Below are 19,580 nucleotides of genomic sequence, written 5' to 3'. Positions count from 1 at the left end.
ACCTTTAACTGATTTTTTTTCTAAAGACAACATCTTTAAAGATGGGAAATATTTTCCTGTTTTATAGGGAAAGCAGCAAAGAACAGATAAATTAAATGACATGACTATCTAATACAAGGTACCATAGTTTAGCCATATCTGGAGTCTTTTCACTTAGAAGACCAGCATCTTACTCTTTTGCAACCATTTTCTCTTCCCTGTTTTCCCATATAGAGCGTTATTTGACAGTTAACTGTTATACAGATCTGTTATGCCATGCCTGTGAGTCTGACAGTTCAGCTTATTAATGGTGCCCACTTACAGGTGGAACCAGCATGCTGCAGTCACCTTACTCATTTGCTATATCTGACTCTACTCATATTTTTACAAATTGCAAGTGATGTAGCAGGGTTGGGAGAACATACGGGTGATTATTTTTTCCAGACACCCTTTATATTTTCACATAGAGTGATTCTTCACCTACAGAGGGAGAATAAAGACTCTTATCACCATCTTTTGTCTTATGTGACAATCATTGATTCTTTGTTTTATTTTTTACCTTTTACAATTATTTCACTTGTGGATTCTTTAGCATACTGAATGAATTTCCCTTAGGCTTATTTGAGTCACAGAATTTGCACTTCTATGGTAAGAAGAAATTCAAAGGCAGTACCCCCTTTAGATCTCCCTACTGCAAGAGCACTGAATCTGCCTCAATGCAACAGATGTGATTCATTAAACTGGTTTGGTATGTGTCACAAACTCCTCAAACAACACAGACATGGCTAACATAGAACACAGGATTAGTAATGAGTGGCCAGAAAGTCTTAAAACTGGAATTGCCTGAACTCATTGTGGGATGAAAGACGGTGTTGCATTCCTCCTTACTGATAACCCTTGTGTAATTTCTATTGCATATTTGTTACTTTGTTGATAAAAAATAATGTGTGTAAATTCTACACACAGTTTGAGAGCTATCGGTCCATTCAACACAGCAAGAGTCTATGGGAAAAAGGTACAAATTCCCAAGAAAAAGAGGGGAACCTTGTTCTCAGTTCTCACAGACAATCTCAATAATACTAGAATCATAGAATGGTTTAGGTTGGTACAGATCAGATGATCTTTAGCCTAGCCATCACCACCACCTCTGCCATGGGCAGCGACAAATATTGTGGAAACATCTTCTTTGGGAAATCTATGGAGAATCTATGCCATGTCATTTCTTTCTTGGTCCAACCATTTTTGCATTTTCCCAGAGGAATTCAGTAAACAAATAATTTCAACATATCCATTTCTTCAGTTCTCCAGAGATTCGCTAGTATCAGCAGCCTCAGAAACAAGCTGACTTTACAGGTGTTCATGTGACGGAAGCTTTGACCAGAAAGGCCTAATTTTAACAGCACCATTTAACTTCTCTCCCTTATGTTGAAACCACTTGTCCATATAGTGCATGCCATCACTACCATTCAGTGGAAGAAAAAAAAAAAAAAGATATGCATGAATTTGTCAGGCATATACTGTTCTCCAGGGAACGTGAAAATGTGAAGAGTGAATTTACCCTCAAAAAAAAAAAAAAAAAAAAGACTATGGTAAAACAGAGGTTTGTTGTATTTCACTATCCAATATTTGCCATATGAAATATGGGGGAGACAGCATATTTCCATATCACCAAAGAAGTCCCCGTCGTGTCATCTACAAGCACTGGACAATAGAGATCTTTATTTACCTGGGCTGTAAAGTCCATGCTGCTAAGAATTCTTCTCAGACATAAACAAAGCAGAGTACAATTTTTCTTTTTTTTACTTTTTAAGAAGTATATTAAAAGACCTCTTAAAGAACTAAAAGATTCCAGAACTGAGATTGTCTCTGCCATTTTTATTTCATTACCTTAGTCTGTATAACTGATGACACAGTGTTCATAACCTCTTTACCAATTACTTTTTGCTAAGACATTACTTCAAGTTAATGGCATGAACAATGCTCATATCATTTCAGATTTTCTTCCTGTTTGCAAAGATCTTATTTCTCTTTGTTCAAGCTCTACCCTGAAATCAAAATTTGTACCTTCTTTCCTTTTCTGAGTCAGTCTTTGCATCTAGTCAATGTATCTAAATGCATTGATTTAGATAATAGATCCCTGAGATAAACTGATTTCATTTTTGCAAATCAGACTTCATTATTATAAGTCAGGACCCACTCAGTGAAGAAAATAACTGAGATACCTTCAGTGAGAAATATGTATATTCACAAGCTTCCTGTGGGTTGTCACAAGGCACCAGAAATACTGAGTTAAAGGCAGGTGCAGAATTCCCTGAGATGCCAGATCACTACACCTGTACTACTTGTGAAAAACCGCGTTTCCTAGTTGTGGTTTAACTCTCATAGGTAGTTAAGCCCCACACAGCCACACACTCATTTCCCACACACTGGGATGGAGGAAAGAATGAGAGAAGTAAAAGTGAGAAAACTTCTGAGCTGAGATAAAGACAGTTTAATAGGTAAAGCAAAAGCTGTACGCACAAGGAAAACAAAATAAGGAATTCATTTACTACTTCCCATTAGCAGGCAGATGTTTAGGCATTTCCAGGAATGCAAGGCTCCATCACACACAACAGTTACCTGGGAAGACAAACATGATAACTCTGAGTATCTCACCACACTCCTTCCTCCTTTTTTCTCCCAGCTTTTACTGCTGAGCACATCATATGGTGTGGAATATCCTTTTAATCATTTTGGGTTGGTTGTCCTGGCTGCATCCTCTCCTAGCTTCTTGTGCAAGCCCAGCCACCTTGTAGCACAAGAAGTCCTTGGCTCTGTGAGAGCACTGCTCTGCAACAACTAAAACATTGGTGTTTTATCAAAAACATTTAATCAAAAATCCAAAATATTGTACCATACAATCTACTATGAAGAAAATTAACTCTATTGCAGCCAAAAATAGTAAACAATTTTACTTAGGACACATATAAGCTGGTTGGAAATTTTTCATCACTATCATTTCTTGATAGGAAAAAAAAAAAAAGCACTTGAGAAAAAAAGAAAAAGTATTTTATCTTCTTACGCCAAATTAGAATGTTATGAAATATTTTGTGTCATTTGCCTTCAAGAAATATATATATAAAAAACTGATTTTCATCATCAGGTCATTATCTTTTAATATTTGTGATTCTGTCCTCCCAAATCAGTCAAGCTACCTATAAGAAAACATGTCATAAAATTCAGCATTGCTTTTCCTCTAATATGCTTAAATTATATCATTGGAATGCATGCATGCAGAATGGCCTTGGAGACATATATGCACACAGCTGTAAAGCTCAAAGTATTGGAGTAGCTTTACAAAAACATATTTTTGCATTGAATTTAACCAAAAATGAAACTAAGTGAAGTCTGCTACTTAAAGCAAACTGAATTTTGTTTCAATTCCCATTTGGAAATACCAAAACATGTCATTTTGACTTTTTCCTTATCTAAACATCCATCATTTCAAGGTCAATTGATTTTGCACTTTTATTTCATATATACATACAAATATATGTGTTAACTTTCATTATGATTTTGTTCAAAATCTTGAATCATTAATAAACTGTTCAAGATGAAAAAATATTCTTTTTAGCTCTGCCATGTATATCTGTTTTTAAAAATGTGATCCTACAGACATTTCCTTAATATCCTTTGCAGTATAAAGAGATTGTCAACAGTGCTCCATTTCTTACATTGAATGAGGCAGGGTTCCTCTGGGATCAAAAGTTCAACCATGATAAAATAGGCAAACAATAGTTTTACAGTTAATCTTAATTCTGACAATTCTGATTTTTGCATTTAGAAAAATTCACAGTTACTGCAGCTGAGTTCTGTTGCCTATACCTCATTCACCATGAGTGTTAACAAGATAGGATGAACTGACAATCATTCAGCTTCATTAAATTTGCCTCTGAAGTCTAGGTGTTGCCAAGTTCTTCCAGTCTTTGAATTCTGGCAAAGCCTGAATGTGCTTGGCAGTTTCCTGATGCAACTTTGAAACTGCAGAATGATTGTGAACTAGTCATGAACGAAATATCTGTATCTCAGAATAATGATGGTGTATTACACTTTTCATAGAGATTTGTCATACCTGTTATGCTGCTTGTCTCTTCTTTGCAATATCAGAAACATTCATTTAACTATTTAATGTTCTTAACAGTTTAACAGACAAGCTAATTTAAAAAGCCTTCTTATGTGGATTGTTATTCTTTAATTGAGATATTGCACCCTTCCCAGAGATTATTTCTGAGTGATGAAGTCTATTAATTTGTCTCCCAAAATCTCTCTTGCATCCAGTGGGCTATTTAGGGGTTTGTTTTTTCAGTCTTTGAAAATGAATGAGAGGGGTGAGGCTTTTTGCTGGAGAATATGCCCACACATTAAAGAATAACCCAACCCAAAAAACTACTCACATAGCAGAAAAATGTAGAGACTCTTAGGTTACTTCTGAACCTCAAAAGAATAAGTGTTCATATGAGAATTATTCAGTGCTTCAGCTCAAGTGTGATACTTTCTAATATGATTCCTACCACCTGGTTTGTTTCACCTTTTCTTCACTCCACTCACTGTCTCTACTCTTCATTTCACTCCCAAACACCTCCCAAACTTAGTATTCCTTCTGCTAACTCCTCTAATCTGATCACAGCTTCCATTTATGTGGTAGCTGCCAGGCATTATCCTTGACCAGCCATCAACTAATTCCAGTTTCACCAGTTTCAGTCTTCTCTGAATTTCAAATATCCTGGCCCAGCTAACATTATTTTGCCTTTGTCCATTGCCAATATTACCAACATCTTTTACTTCACAACAACCTGTGTACATAAATCTACCTCCCTACTCTTCATGGGTTATGTTCTACTTTCTGTAGTTAAACCAGATTTCTGCATTTCTTGGGCTAAGAACAAATGGTGAAATAATTGAAGAAAAATGTTCCAGCTCTCACACAGTGCAGACACAGCTCTAAGGTCATCTGGGCCTAAGGCTTTAATAATAAAATATTAATTGAAACTTCACTTATTATAATCAGGGTAAAACTCATAGTCTTGAGTTACCACACAGGCTATCGTTGAATAGCTGTCATCCTTAGTATTAGCTGGTGCTATCAGGTTCTGTATACTAATCTTGATGCCTTCCTTTGCCCATAACATGCTCAAGTACTTTCTTTCTTTTTTTCCTAAGATGGCTTCGAAATGGAACTGAAATCGACATTGAAAGTGATTATCGCTACAGTTTAATAGAAGGAAGTTTGATCATCAGCAACCCTAGTGAAATGAAGGATTCTGGACAGTATCAATGTTTAACCACCAACATGTTTGGTAGTATATTAAGCAGAGAAGCTGTTCTTCAGTTTGCATGTGAGTAACAATTTTTTTTTAACATGGATAAATCAGATCTTTACATTGTTTGATAAGGTTCTAAATTGTAATTGCTATATATTACATAAAAGTTGCACTGTCCACTGATGTTGCTGGGTTAGAATCTTAGAAATGGTAAGTAAAATGCTTAGTGGGAAAGGTTTTTTTTGTGTTTTTTTTTTGGTGATTTTTGACTTTGAAAATAGATAGAACCAAATAATAGAGAAAATAACTTTATTACTTGATCAAAAATTCTGTCCTTTAATGACATATTTGAGTACTTCCCAATGATATACTTCACTCTGCTAATTTATTGAAACATATATCATTTTGCCATACTACCTGAGTGAGAAATAACTGCAAACTTAGGCATAGAGTTGTATTAACTACATCTATATACAAAAGATAGTTTGCATCTATAACTATATGCATGAGTAAGTAAAATTTTAAATTTATATAGATGTCCTATGTCCCATGTTTATGCATACATTTATACGTGATCAGACTGAGATTTTTTTTTGTATCTGTTAATGAACAGCACAGAAACTGAAAATATCACAGTTTCTGAAATAATTCACTACAGTATGCTTTCCAGAAGCTATTAACTATTCATGATCCTGAGTAATGCATATACTCCATCCATAGAATTCACATTTTCAAATATACTACCAGAAGAAACATGCTCAGGATTTCAGATATCCTACATCCAGCCCTTGCTTTCATTCAGCACTTTACAGGAAGGCATACATTTTTTACTGCTTTATTTGTTAAACTTCCTTAAGAGGCACAGATACAAAAAGAACTCCATCCTTATTTCTCAGATCCTGCTGAAAATAGGACATTACCATAAAACATAAGGTAGTGAGGCAGACCTTTATACAACTGGAAAACAGTAGTGTCAAGAACAAGTTGCCTACCTGCATGTCTGCTAACACTTCTGGTGATGTGGTGAACTCAGCAGAGTTAGTGTGGTGTTAGAGATCTTCCCTTCCTCCACACCTCCTTGTGAAATCCAGACCTTTCAAATCTATTGTTTTTAGTCTTACCTTCTGTTTTTAGTCTTATCTGCTTATCTGCGGCAGATGCTATCAAGCATTTGATACAGCTGGTGAGTGAGATGACTAGGGATGGTATTCTGATGGATCTATTGCTTAACAGAGAAGGACTTCTGAGTGGCATGGAGGTTGGAGTCTGTCTTGAGCACAGCAATCATGAATTAATCGAGTTTTTTATTCTTTGAAAAGTAAGAGGGGGGGGTGGAGGGGGCATAGCAGAACTGCCACCCTGGACTTCAGGAGGGCTGTCTTTGGCCTGTTAAGACTGGTTGGCGGAGTCCCCTGGGAGGCAGTCCTGAAGAGCAAAGGAGTCCAGGAAGGCTGGACACTCTTCAAGAAAGAAATCCTAAAAGCTAAAGGCACAGGAGAAGGCTGTCCCTACATGCCAGAAAATGAGCCAATGTGGAAGAAGACTGGCCTGGCTGAACAGAGAGCTGTGGCTAAAGTTAAGGAAGAAAAAGAGGGTTTATGACCTTTGGAAGAAGTTGTGGGTCACTCAGGAGGACTACAAAGATGTCATGAGACTGTGCGGAGACAAAATTAGAATGGCCAAAGCCCAATTTGAGCAGTCTTGGCTATCAGGGTAGGTCCTAGTTGAATGGCAGGTAGCAAATGTGATGCTCATCTACAAGAAGGGCCACAAGGAGGACACGAGAAACTACAGGCCTGTCAGTCTGATCTCAGTGCTGGGAAAGCTCATGGAGCAGATTACCTTGAGTGCCATCATGCAGCACTTACAGGACAGCCAGGTGATCAGCATAGGTTTACCAAAGGCAAGTCCTGCTTGATGAACCTGGTCTCCTTCTACTACAATGTGATGCATTCAGTGGATGAGGGAAAGGCTGTGGATGTGGTCTACCTAGACTTCAACAAGGCTTTTGACACCATTTCCCACAGCATTCTCCTGGAGAAATTGTCTGCTTATGGCTTGGATGGATGTATACATTGTTGGGTTAAAAGCTGGCTGGGTGGCCAGGCCTGAAGAGTCACGGTGAAAGAAGTTAAATCCGTTTGGAGGCTGGTCACTAGTTGTGTCCTCCAGGGCTCAGTACTGGGGCCAGTTCTCTTCAATATCTTTATCAATGTTCTGGAAGATAAGATCAAGTGCACCCTCAGTAAGTTCACAGATGACACTAAGTTAGGCACGAATGTTTATCTGCTTGAGGGTAGGAGGGCTCTGCAGAGGGATCTGGATAAGCTGGACTGATGGGCCAAGGACAATTGTATGAGGTTCAACAAGGCTAAGACCTGCACTTGGAGTACAACAACCCCATACAATGCTACAGGCTGGGGGAAGAGTGGCTAGAAAGCTGCCCGGCGGAAAAGGACCCGGGGGTACTGGTCGATAGCTGGCTGAATATGAGCCAGCAGTGTGCTCAGGTGGCCAAGAAGGCCAACAGCATCCTGGTTTGAATAAGACACAGTGTGGCCAGCAGGGCTAGGGAAGTGATTGTCCCTCTGTACTTGGCTCTGGTGAAGCTGCATCTCGAGTACTGTGTTCAGTTTTGGGCCCCTCACTCCTAGGACATTGAGATGTTGGAACGTGTCCAAAGAATGGCCATGAAGCTGGTGGAGGGTCTGGAGAAAAAATCTCATGAGGAGTGGCAGAGGGAACTGGAGTTGTTTAGCCTGTAGAAAAGGAGGCTCAGGGGAGACCTCATCACACTCTATAATTGCCTTAAAGGAGGCTATAGTGGGGCGGGGATTGGTCTCTTTTTCCCACGTGCCAAGTGGTAAGATGAGGGAAAATGGTCTTAAGTTGTGCCAGGGGAGTTTTAAGTTGGATATTAGGAAAAATTTCTTCATGGAGAGGGTTGTTAGGCATTGGAATAGGCTGCCCAGGGAAGTGGTTGAGTCACCATCCCAGGAGGTCTTCAAAAACATCTAGTTGTAGTGCTTAGTGACATGGTTTAATGGTAGTCTTGGCAGTGCTAGGTTAAAGGTTGGACTAGATGATCTTAGAGGCCTTCTCCAACCTACATTATTCTATGATTCTATGATCCTAAGGTTTTCATTAGCAAGATCATGGGACTATCATCCTATTTCTGAGCTGGGAGCATTGCTGAGGTTTATTGAATTTTCCTCACTCAGGGCAGTGTGTTTAAACTCTAAAGAACGTAATAGTATTCTTATCCTAGAGTAATCTTATACCTGGAGTACTGTGTTCAGCTCTGGGGCCCCCAGCACAAGAAGGACATGGGCATATTAGAACAAGTCCAGAGGAGGGCGAGGAAGATGATCAAAGGGCTGGAGCACCACTCCTATCCTTGTATGTTATTGGAGCTCATTCTTAACATTTGCTCTAAGAAAATACTGCTGTATTTTGTCTTTTAGAAAAGGTAACTATTGTAACAAATCAGTTGTTTAGAGAACCTGGCAACTGGTAAAATTGTATTGTTCCATGGCTCTGAACCTCAGGTCTCTGTTCCCATTTCAGGAGCATTCCTAAATGAAGTCAAAGAGCATGGCTGTTTGACTTCCAGTCGGGGAAAAAAAAAAAAAAAAGAACAGGAAAATGAGATTTGAAGCTCAGACAGGCCTATGGAATTTCAGTAGCTACATCCAGTTCATTTAGAACCCCTTGTATTTCTAATTATACTATTTTATATGATTCTTCAGTATAACAAATGTAGATAAGGTTGTAAAAAACATAGTAGGAGAGAAACAGTTGAGTTTTGGGGAGGGAAGATTATTGTTTTGTTTTGTTTTTTTTTCATTAGTATTCACTTGCACACCTGCCTTTGTAGATGTCAAAGTTGTTATAGTATAATAACTTGAATGTCTTATCTCTTTGTTGGAGTATTACTTGGGAATTGTGGTGAAGATTTCTCATGTAATGTTAACGGAGGAATACTAGTTGGAAGAGCTGAGCTCAATGCTTCAGAGTTTGTGACAGAAAAGAAGCACAGAACACAGAGAACTGTAAACAAGAGAGTCATAACTGGCTGAACAGTCTAACTGGTTGAATTTCTTTGAGAAGTTTGTTAGCAGGCCTTTCATTAGAGTGGTTTCAAGCTTAATGCATATTTGTAGAAGTTAAATTCTTCCAGTTATGACACTCTCACTTCCGCTTTTGATGCAGTACTTCCTCATATTCCTGTCCTTACAGCGCTCTTTCACTTCAAGGGATTACAATTTTGGTAACTTCAGTATATATTGGTGAACGTTAGGATGATTGTCATCTACTTCCTGAATCTAATGTTTAAACATTTTTTATAAACTCCTTTTATTCTATAACCCCCAAAGCCTTTCATTTCTTGATGTTAGAATATCCCAAGTTGGAAGGGACCCACAAGGATTGACTCTTGGCTCCACACAGTACGACATAAAAATTAAATGATACGATGTCTGAGAACATTGTCCAAACACTTCTCAAACTCCCACAAGCTTGATGCCATGACCACTTCCCTGGGGAGCCTGTTCCAATGCTTGACCATGCTCTTGGTGAAGAAAAATTTCCTAATATCCAATCTGAACCTCCCCTGATGCAGCTTCATGCCATTCACTTGGGTCCTATCACTGCTCAACAGACAGAAGAGAACAGCGCTTCTCCCTCATAAGGAAGTTGTTGACTGTGATGTGGTCACTCCTCTGCCTTCTTTTCTCTAATCTGAATAAACCAAGTAACTTCAGCTGCTTTTGATATGTCTTACCCTTGGGACCCTTCACCACCTTTGTTGCCCTCCTTTGGGCACACTCTCATAGACAGTTTAATGTCCTTCTTATATTGTGGTGCCCAGAACCGCACACAATACTCAAGGTGAGGCTGCACCAGCGCAGAGCAGGACAATCTTTTCCCTCGACTGCCTAGCAGTACTGTGCTTTACGCACCCCAGGATACAGTTGGTGCTTTTGACTGCCAGAGCACACTGCTGACTCATGTTCACCCTGCCATTGGCCAGAACCCCCAGATCCCTTTCCATGGAGCTTCTCTCCATCTTCTTGTCCTCCAGTCTGTACGTATAGCCAGGGTTTACCCCTTCCCAGATGCAGAATCTGGCACTTGCTCTTGTTAAAATTCGTGTGATTGCCCAGTCCTCTAATTTGTCAAGATCTCTCTCCAAGGCCTCTCCACACTCACAGGAGTCAACAGCTCCTCCTAATTTAGTATAAGCTGAACACTTAGTACGCATTCTAGTCCTGCATCCAGATCATTTACAAAAACATTGAAGAGAACTGGCCCTAAAATTCATGGATTGGCCCTAAAGTTCATGGACTTGCTTGAATGAATAGTTTGTACTGCTGTGGAAAATATTTACATCTTTGCAGCTTGAAGAGTTATTGTTCTAATTAAAGAGAAAAATAGCATGCAGTTCAAAAGAAAGCGTTATGAACCATTAAGCAAGGCCTTTGAAACTGTCTTATAGGAAAAAGCATGTGCACTAATGTGCATATGCAAAATATCACAAAATTTGAAAAAGATCATGTATATTGCATTGGCTTGGTTTTCTCACAGTTGCATGACCAAAAGCCCGGTTGCTATGGTTGTTATTATGTAGTTCAGCACTGATGATGCATAAATATTTATGTACTATGTCATTTGCATACGTGTGCATAATTAAAACAGGACTTTGAAATACGATGTCTTTGGATTTGAAAGAGAAAGTGATAGAAGATGAACATTATTTTATATATGTTTATAGATATAACATTTGATATAGCCTCCTGTGTCACTGGTTATTTTGATGGAGCAAACTGGAAGGATCAGATATGTGCAGCTCAAGATACGTTCAGAATTTTATACTATTATAGGAAATATTTATGAAGATCTAAACAAAGAAAAAAGTTTTCCTCTTTTTCTTTTTTCTTTTTTTTTTGTTTCTTTTGTCTGTTTGATTTTCCTACAATCTCTTATACCCAAAGTTCTGCTCTGTGCTCTTTTAATAAATTAATTTAAAAAAAAAAAAAAAGTTGTAACAGAAGCAAAGGAGAATTATATTTTTCAATAAAAGCAATATTTTGCCAAAAATTTCATTTGTCTTCTATAGACTTTTATGCAGAAAAACTGGAAAGAAATAAGAACAATAACAAAACCAAATCCAAAAAAATAGCATTGACAAAATAGCAAGCAAATCAGAACTCATTATCCCCAAATCATATGTTTAAAGTCACATTTCTGAAGTTTGCTCATAGCAGGTTGTTAAGAAGATAAAAAGCTATCAATATGCTTTAGTTTCAAATGCCTTTTATATTTTACGGTCTGAAGAAAGAGTTCATATTACAAAGTATATTGCTTTCTTAATAAGATTCTAATTATTTCATGTAAGAGCATTAGAGGAATAATTACTGAATTCCTTCAGCTCATCTTTACATTAATGAATTTAGTAGTGTTGGGTATAGATAGCTCTACAGAAAAGTTATTCAAGTCCCAAACACAACTTTACAGATTCTGCATTTAATGGAAACAAAAGGGAAAGAACTGCCTGTATTAGGAAAAAATGTGTATACATGAAGGCAAGAGCACCAACCTAGTAATAAAGCAACAACTGCTTATCAAGCTGAAAACAATCTTATAGTTGCTGCAAGCAGAAACCTAACTTTGTTGAACACCTAGTAGTTTCAGAGAAGTGCATAACAGCAAAAGTGTTTTGAGGATATGAAACAATAGAGTGTAAAAGTTTTATGAAGTTACTTATACATTAAGCACACGTCTATTGGTAGACGACTTTTGTTTGATCTCCATCTCCTCTGATTTCTGTTGTTAGAAATTTGTACAACCTAAAGGGAGGAATTAAAAATTAAACTTTAATATTTATCAACAATGGTTACCTTAGGTTTCTATATATGAGCTAAAAAGGAAATGTGTCTCCTTGAACCTCATGAGAAGCTGAAAAAAATACAGCATCCAAACTGACTAAATCTGCCTGCCTTACTGCACAACTGCCTATTTTTTTGCCAGGTTGCACAGCTTCTCTTTGGAACAGTGTGCGGCAACTTTGGTTATAAGAGAGGATGTATATTGTGCTTGATTCTGCCACATATACAATCTCTGTATTTCATTAAGTCACAAAAAAAAATCACTTTTCTCCATCTGTACATTATACAGCTTTTCACAAGTCTACCATTTTGGTGATATTTATAACCTGGGTTTAAAAAATTGAGAAGGGTTAGAGCAAAATAACTTATTGGTTGTTTATGGAACTGCTCACTACAGTTTTATTAATCTGTTTGTCACTGGTTTCTTTGTATCATTTTCCTTTTTTTTTTTTTTTTTATTAAATCTATTCTCTCTTTTAATCTACAGAGAAGGATATTGATTAGATAAAATTTGTGCCCCCTTTTGAGTTGATGAGCTACCATGACTGTCCAGTGAAATACAGAATAAGAAGTCAGCTATGATATAGACATATAAATCAATAGCTTTCTGGAGAGACAGCCTGTGCAGCATACATTCCATCATGGCAGCCCGTTAGCATGTTCACCTCCTAAGAAATATGCTTAATAACCCATGTTATTAATCTTTCCTGATGTCATGCTCCCTGGATATCTTGTTGGCTTTACTACATAATTTCCTAATAAAAATTAATTTGTCCACAGTTGATTTGACTACAATCTTCTAAACATGAGAAAATCCTTGATTTCTTATGCTAATTCCAGAATCTAAAAGGTAACACAATGCTTGATCACATTACAGTATCATTTCTTTCTAAACCATACAAAGCACAACAATAATATATACTATAAAGGAAAGATGAGAACAAGCTGAAGTGGTAAAAAAAAAATAAAATAAAATAAAATACAACTACTCATACTATCATTTGTAAAAATGTCTCTTATCATCCTGTAATACAGCCTAAGTTTTGCACTGCTTTGCTCTGATGCCATCATAGCAATGTGATAAATGTTACCATGTCAGTTAGGAATACCTAGAAATACCATTGCAGTTTGCACTATAAAATTTTTGGATATTTTTCTCCATAATTCCAAGTTGCTGTTTTTAGGAAATACATTCTTAAGATACACCTCCCAAGCAGATGTACACAACAGAAAATTTTAATTGTATCTAGAGCTGGTTCCTTGCTTTTTTTTTTTTTTTTTTTCATGAGTAATTTATTAATTTAAGACTAACATTCAGTGAACCTGAAATTAATTTGGATTTGTGTCACATTCCACAAACAGTTTCAGCTAAACAAAGACTAATAATGTTGTGTCATCTTATGGAATGAAGGCATTTGACTTCTAGTTTGGATGTGGAGACTCTGATTTCTGTTTCTTCCACTATTTACTTGTGCAAGGTGAGACAATTTCAAAAGGAAGGTGTGAGATCTCTTACAGAATGAGATCTCAAAACTAAGGTGCCGTCTTCAGTGAGTGCAGGATTTTGATCACATCCCTGAGTCTCAGTTTCTCACATAGTCAAGCCCCGTACACATATCCACTTTGCAGTTGTGCTAGATTGCTCTTTATTCTGTTAAGAGAATCAAACAGAATTTTAACTTGAAAATTATGTATTTTCTTCACCTGAAAATCGTGGAAAAAAAAAAATGAGGCTTTGAGTCAAATTAGAACTTTTTTTTAAATTTCAATTTTGAAAAAAAAAAAGAAAAGTTATTTGAATTTTAGTTGTAGTGGCACTTCTTTTGTTATTTATGGAACCATTCAGCATACATAATTAATTCAATGATGCAAGGTGCTAAGAACTTTGGTGCTAGCCTTTAAGAAATATTTAATCTTAAAATTTAATCTCTCTACTGCTTTAAATCAGTATCTTTTTAGTTCCAAATGCAATCCCATGTTTGTGCTAGTAACTTAGACATTCCCTGTCACTGAGACCAAATCATATGAAAAGATCCACATCCATGCTTCTAAATTCTTCTGTTTTTCACAACACAGAGTACTTCCAAAATGTCTTTTGGGAATGGTCCCTAGTCATTTCTGTTAACACCCAACATATGTGACAAGAATTGTCTTGGTGAAGGCTGTGGCCCCACCAAGGCATGCTGTGGGTGGTTCTAACATTGTGAGAGTGTCCATGATGAAATTCCAGTACAGGAGTGTAGTTCTTGATATTTATCATTTCTAATATAGGTAAAGTCTGAGTATCTTGAACCAAGACTCTTCAGAATGTTGAAAGAAATACACTCAAACTTTAATATATTAAACAGCCATGCCACAGTTGTACGAAATAATGTAATTTTATGATTTTTATTATGTGAAGAAATTACAAAAACAAATTATGCTATATAAGCATTAAACAAATCAACTCATAATTTTTGGTCTAGGCCTTATCCACACTTCCTTAATTCTTAGTCTTCATTCTGATATTTCAGTTATAGAATAGTTGGGATAGAGTTTTTAAGAGAGATTTAGTCTGAAATATCCTAGATAGACATTAAGTCTTGCTGTAGGGTGATGCCTGGGAACATGGAAAGACTATTCTAACCAGCACTGTGTTCCAGAGATAGGCAGTAAAGCAAAAATACTGAACTATCCTCATTCTGAAAGAAGCTGGTTACGCTGCACATGTCCTTACAAACTTTTCTTCACTTCGTCCATTTGACTTTGTGTGGTGAAATCACACATTACTTCATCCTCAGAAGGACATTTTAACAAAGCTGAGAGTGAAAACCCAGGATGCTGTAAAGCAACAACCCAGAAGATTTTGTTCTTTTGCAGGGTAGTATCAGAGTGAAGGCAGCTTGAAAAGTTGAGGTCAGATCCCTAATTAGGGATTATACATCAATACAGTGCAAATTTGATTCTCATTATAGCAGGTTACCAGCTTCAGAAAAGGGTATCAATTCTGGATGTACTCCATTGAGCAACATTTATTATCTCATTCCATTTGAACTGTGCACAGGCATAACTTCAACCTCATTGATCCTCTTACCCATCAAACACCAAAAAAATTACAATTATTCCAAAGTACTCAAATGGAAATGAGATTTATTAATCCTGACAGTTTCATGTATACCTAAATAAGTTTTGATGCCAAAATAAAAAATATTCTTAGGTTTAAGTTCTTCTCAGTCTTTAACACTCACAATGTACTTTAAACAATACATTTTATATTTTGTGTTCCGTGGAAACATTAATAGAAATCAGTCATGTAGGGAGACAGTTTGAAATGTAATTAGAGCAATCATTTAAAGATGCATAGTACATCTACTGACTTCTCATTTTAGCATCACGCATTTCTCTGCAGGACTGGAAGGTTCATGTTTAACCTGCCTATAACCTACTTACCTAACTTTCACAATCTAATCTATCATGCTAATGAACCATTAGCCTTGACATTTAAATATAGATGACAATAATTAAGAGTAGCATTATTAAATAGAGGAAATTTTAAAAGGCTAAAGGAGAATTCTATTCCAAGTCAAGATAACACTTTTCAAATTTCCTTTGCAAATTCTAACTCAGATTGACTTTCGGCAATTCATCATCTCTCTGCTTAACAGCCTTCTGGGTACTGTAAATTAAGGTGATCAGTACTCTGCATTTTTTCAAATTAAAGGTGTGATTCGACTTACATTTCTTGCATAGTCTTTGTAGTGCCACCATGGCATTCCTGTTCTCACCATGCCTCCTCCATTATCCTGACACAGCTTTATTGTGGTTTTCCTGGGAAGTGAATCAGGATCCTGATCTGATTGAGAAATAAACTTTGCTGTCAGGTATTCTGTTTACCAACTCATGTGCACAGGTATTAATGATAGCACAAGAGAAAGCAGCACAAAGCTGGGAGGGAAGAAAAAAGAAGTGGAGAGGACATTTAAGATGACCTATTCAGGAATGGCACTGAATAAGGGCAGTGGAGTCATTCTTGACAATACTTTTGGAACTCAGAAGAAAAAAACTTCTAGGAAAGGGTTGAATTCTAGCTGAGTTAACAATATTGCAGAGAAGGTGTTGTTTAAGAAAAGTCTGCAATGAATGAAGGAGATTGATTACCAAAAAAAGAACATCTGGGAGGCTGTGAAACATATGGATAAACTGAGAATTATAAGTCAAGCTGAGTTAGACTGACAAACGAAATTAAAAGAAATACAGATGAGCTTTTTAGTGGTGTTAGTAGAAATGAATAAGAAAAGAACAATGTACAATTAAAGTTAATTTACATATGACATCAAATTCAATAATTACCTTACTTTGGTTTTCCATAAGAACAGCATGACTTATACAGCTGATTCCATACAAGGCATGAGATTCCAGAAATGGAAAGTTATGCATTTAGCATAACTAAATAGAGTTATAATAGAGATAGGAAAAGACAAGAATGATAAAAATAAATCCAGAGTTCAAAAATAGTAGTTGATAAAAACTGAGGCTCCTACAACATCCACAAACTTTATTAATAAAGTTTAGTACTTTGGTGATATAACATCAGAATAGTGTGCAATTCCAGAGCCAATTTGTCCTTTGTTATTCAGGATATTTTCACTAGTGTTCAGAGCACAATGCTAAAATTAAGTTAATTAAATTATCTGACACTACAAAGAAGGTAAGTATTGTCAACATAGAAATTAGATTCCTAACTGTAATAACTATACACTTTATTTTTAATCTTTTGCACCCAAAGTCATGAATATGGTAACATCAGAGTCATTTTGCATATCAGTTCTTCTAATTATTTTAGGGACAAAATCAAATCAAGCTCTGATTGATTTTCAGAGCTTGATTTGACTGTTTGATTGACCTCATCAATGTTTTCATAAACTATTTGTATGTAGGACTTGAAGGTTTTTTGAACAAGTTCACGGATGATACCAAATTGGGTGGAGCTGTTGACTCCATCAATGGTGGTGAGGCCTTGCAGAGAGATCTAGACAAATTAGAGAGCTGGGCAATCACCAGCAATATGACATTTAACAAGAGCAAGTGCCGGATTCTTCACGTAGGAAGGGGCAACCCTGGTTATACGTACAGACTGTGGGACAAGATGCTGGAGATCAGACCTACAAAAAGGGATGTGGAGGTTCTGGTCGACAGCATGCTGAACGTGAGCAAGCGGTGTGCCCTGGCATCCAGGAGGGCCAACCGTACCCTGGGGTGCATCAGGCATGGCATTGCTAGCTGGGTGAGGGAAGGAATTGTCCTGCTCTGCTCTGTGCTGGTATGGCCATTCTTCAAGTACTGTTTGCAGTTATAGGTGCCACGGTATAAGAAAGATATAAAATTATTAGAGAGCGTCCACAGGAGGACTACAAAGATGGTGAAGGGTCTGGAGGGCAAGGAGTGGCTGAGGAGAAGCCGCTGTTGAGCAGCTGAAGTCACTTGGTTTGTTCAGCCTGGAGAGGAGAAGACTGAGGGGAGACCTCATTGTGCTCTACAGTTTCCTCATGAGGGGGAGCAGAGGCAGGAGCTGAGCTCTTTTCTCTAACGACAGTGACAGGACCCAAGGAAATGGCTTGAAGCTGGGACAGGGGTGGTTCAGGCTGGATATCAGGAAATGATTCTTCACTGAGAGGGTGGTTGGGCACTGCAACAGAATCCCCAGGCAAGTGGTCACAGCACTGAGCCTGCTGGAGTTCAAGAAGCATTTGAGCAATGCTCTCAGACATATGGTCTGATTTTTTGTGTGGTATTTTCGGGACTCAGGAGTTCGACTCAATAATTCTTGTGGGTCGCTTCCAACTTGGGATATTGTATGATGCTGTAATTCTATAATTCTGAGAATAGTTTCTCACTGGTTACACCTATAACACCAGAAGCATCCTCTGTTGACCACTATATGATGAGAATGCAATTATAGCCAAGTGCCCGGATGTGATAATCTTAAATTATTGCGATTGGATAGATGTCTGCACACCAGGATCCAGAAGTTTCTCATTTCCTCTATACTAGTTTTTAAAGCCAGATATTGGAAGTTGTTTTCACTAAAACATAGTGCATATATAAAAAGGGGTGAATTCTCTCTTTAAAATTTATTGTAACCTGCCTCCATATACAAACACACAGTTAAACAATTAAAGAAAACTTTAATTAGGTTTCAGCCCTATATTTCATCAAGCATGGAAAAATGTAATAATGCCCTTAGGATGCTATAAATGTGTAAATCTTGAGTCCACCCACCTATCCATAATCCACACACCATATTAATTAAAAGACAATGAATTAAGTCAGAAACTTAATGTCAGAAACTTAAGTCAGAAACACTGTGTCTAAGTACACAGTAATTATTACACTGAGTTTTATTAGAGTTACAAGGTCAAACATCCAAAACCTAAGGGATGGGGCAATTACAGTTTCTATATGTTCTGAATTCGCCCCTTCTGTGCATGACTCCTACAACTTGACCCAGTGGAAGGTATCCCTGCCCCATGGCAGGGTGGTTGGAACTAGATGATCTTCAAGGTTAATTTCAACCCCAAACATTCTATGATTCTGTGATTTTATAATAAAGATTTTTCATAATAATTATTATTATTTTTTTAATATTATACCCCTTGACTCTTTCATGCCACAGAAAAATTGCTGCTTACTTGATGAGCAGTGTTCTGTTTTCTGTTTTTCAGTGCACAGTCCCCTACCATCATTAATTCAGACTACTTAAAACCTACCCTGAAGACAAAATTAATTTCTTCAGAAGCTTTTCATAGTGTTCATCATTACAGCATCCAAGTGTTTCATAACATTAATATATTTATTTTTACAAAGTCCCTGTGAAGTGAATCATTATTACTATCTTCTTTTTATAAATGGAAAACAGAGACATGAAAGATTAATACAAAATACCCAGTATTTTGGGGAGATGTACATGAACTCATGAGGAGCTGCTTTTCCCAAGCACTTAGCAGAGCCAGAACTGATCACTTTCCTGTTCATCACTCTCACCAATCTTTTTCTCAGTCTTTGTATCGGTCATATCTCAGTCCTATATCTGGTTTCTGATCCCTATCCTACTATCGATTAAGCCTCTAATCCCATTTGTGGTCTTCTTACTTAATGAAAGAATCTATTTGACTAAAAATGGTAGTAACATCTTTCTAGCTCTCTTTTAGTTTCCCTATGCTCACATTGTTTCCTTGCCTTCAGTTCCTCTATCTCGCATTTCCCGCTTTCGGGCTCCTAAACACAGTTTCTGTTCCCGTCCTTATTCAGTACCTTTTTATACCATGCTTCTTCAGTCTGTAACCTTCTATATCCTTAAAAGAGTAAGTTAACATGTTTTAGCTTTCTTTTTACTAAAACTGGGACTAACTGAAACAAGATATTCTAATGGAAAGTG

The 19,580-nt window shown here is 37.2% G+C and overlaps 1 protein-coding gene across 4 annotated transcripts in view; it reads left to right on the top strand.

Annotated features, from left to right (window-relative positions):
* The window catches only part of CNTN5 (contactin 5), a 677,796-nt gene that overhangs the window by 417,252 nt on the left and 240,964 nt on the right, over positions 1-19,580 (top strand). For all 4 annotated transcript variants that reach the window (XM_083820927.1, XM_083820925.1, XM_083820928.1 and 1 more), the window contains one exon: positions 5,179-5,354. In XM_083820927.1, coding sequence (XP_083677053.1) covers positions 5,179-5,354 — 176 coding nt within the window. The remainder of the gene's footprint in view (positions 1-5,178; positions 5,355-19,580) is intronic.

The sequence above is a fragment of the Anser anser genome (genome assembly GCF_964211835.1).
Source record: "Anser anser genome assembly, chromosome: 1".
NCBI lineage: Eukaryota > Metazoa > Chordata > Aves > Anseriformes > Anatidae > Anser > Anser anser.
This window is presented reverse-complemented; position numbering and strand designations above follow the sequence as displayed.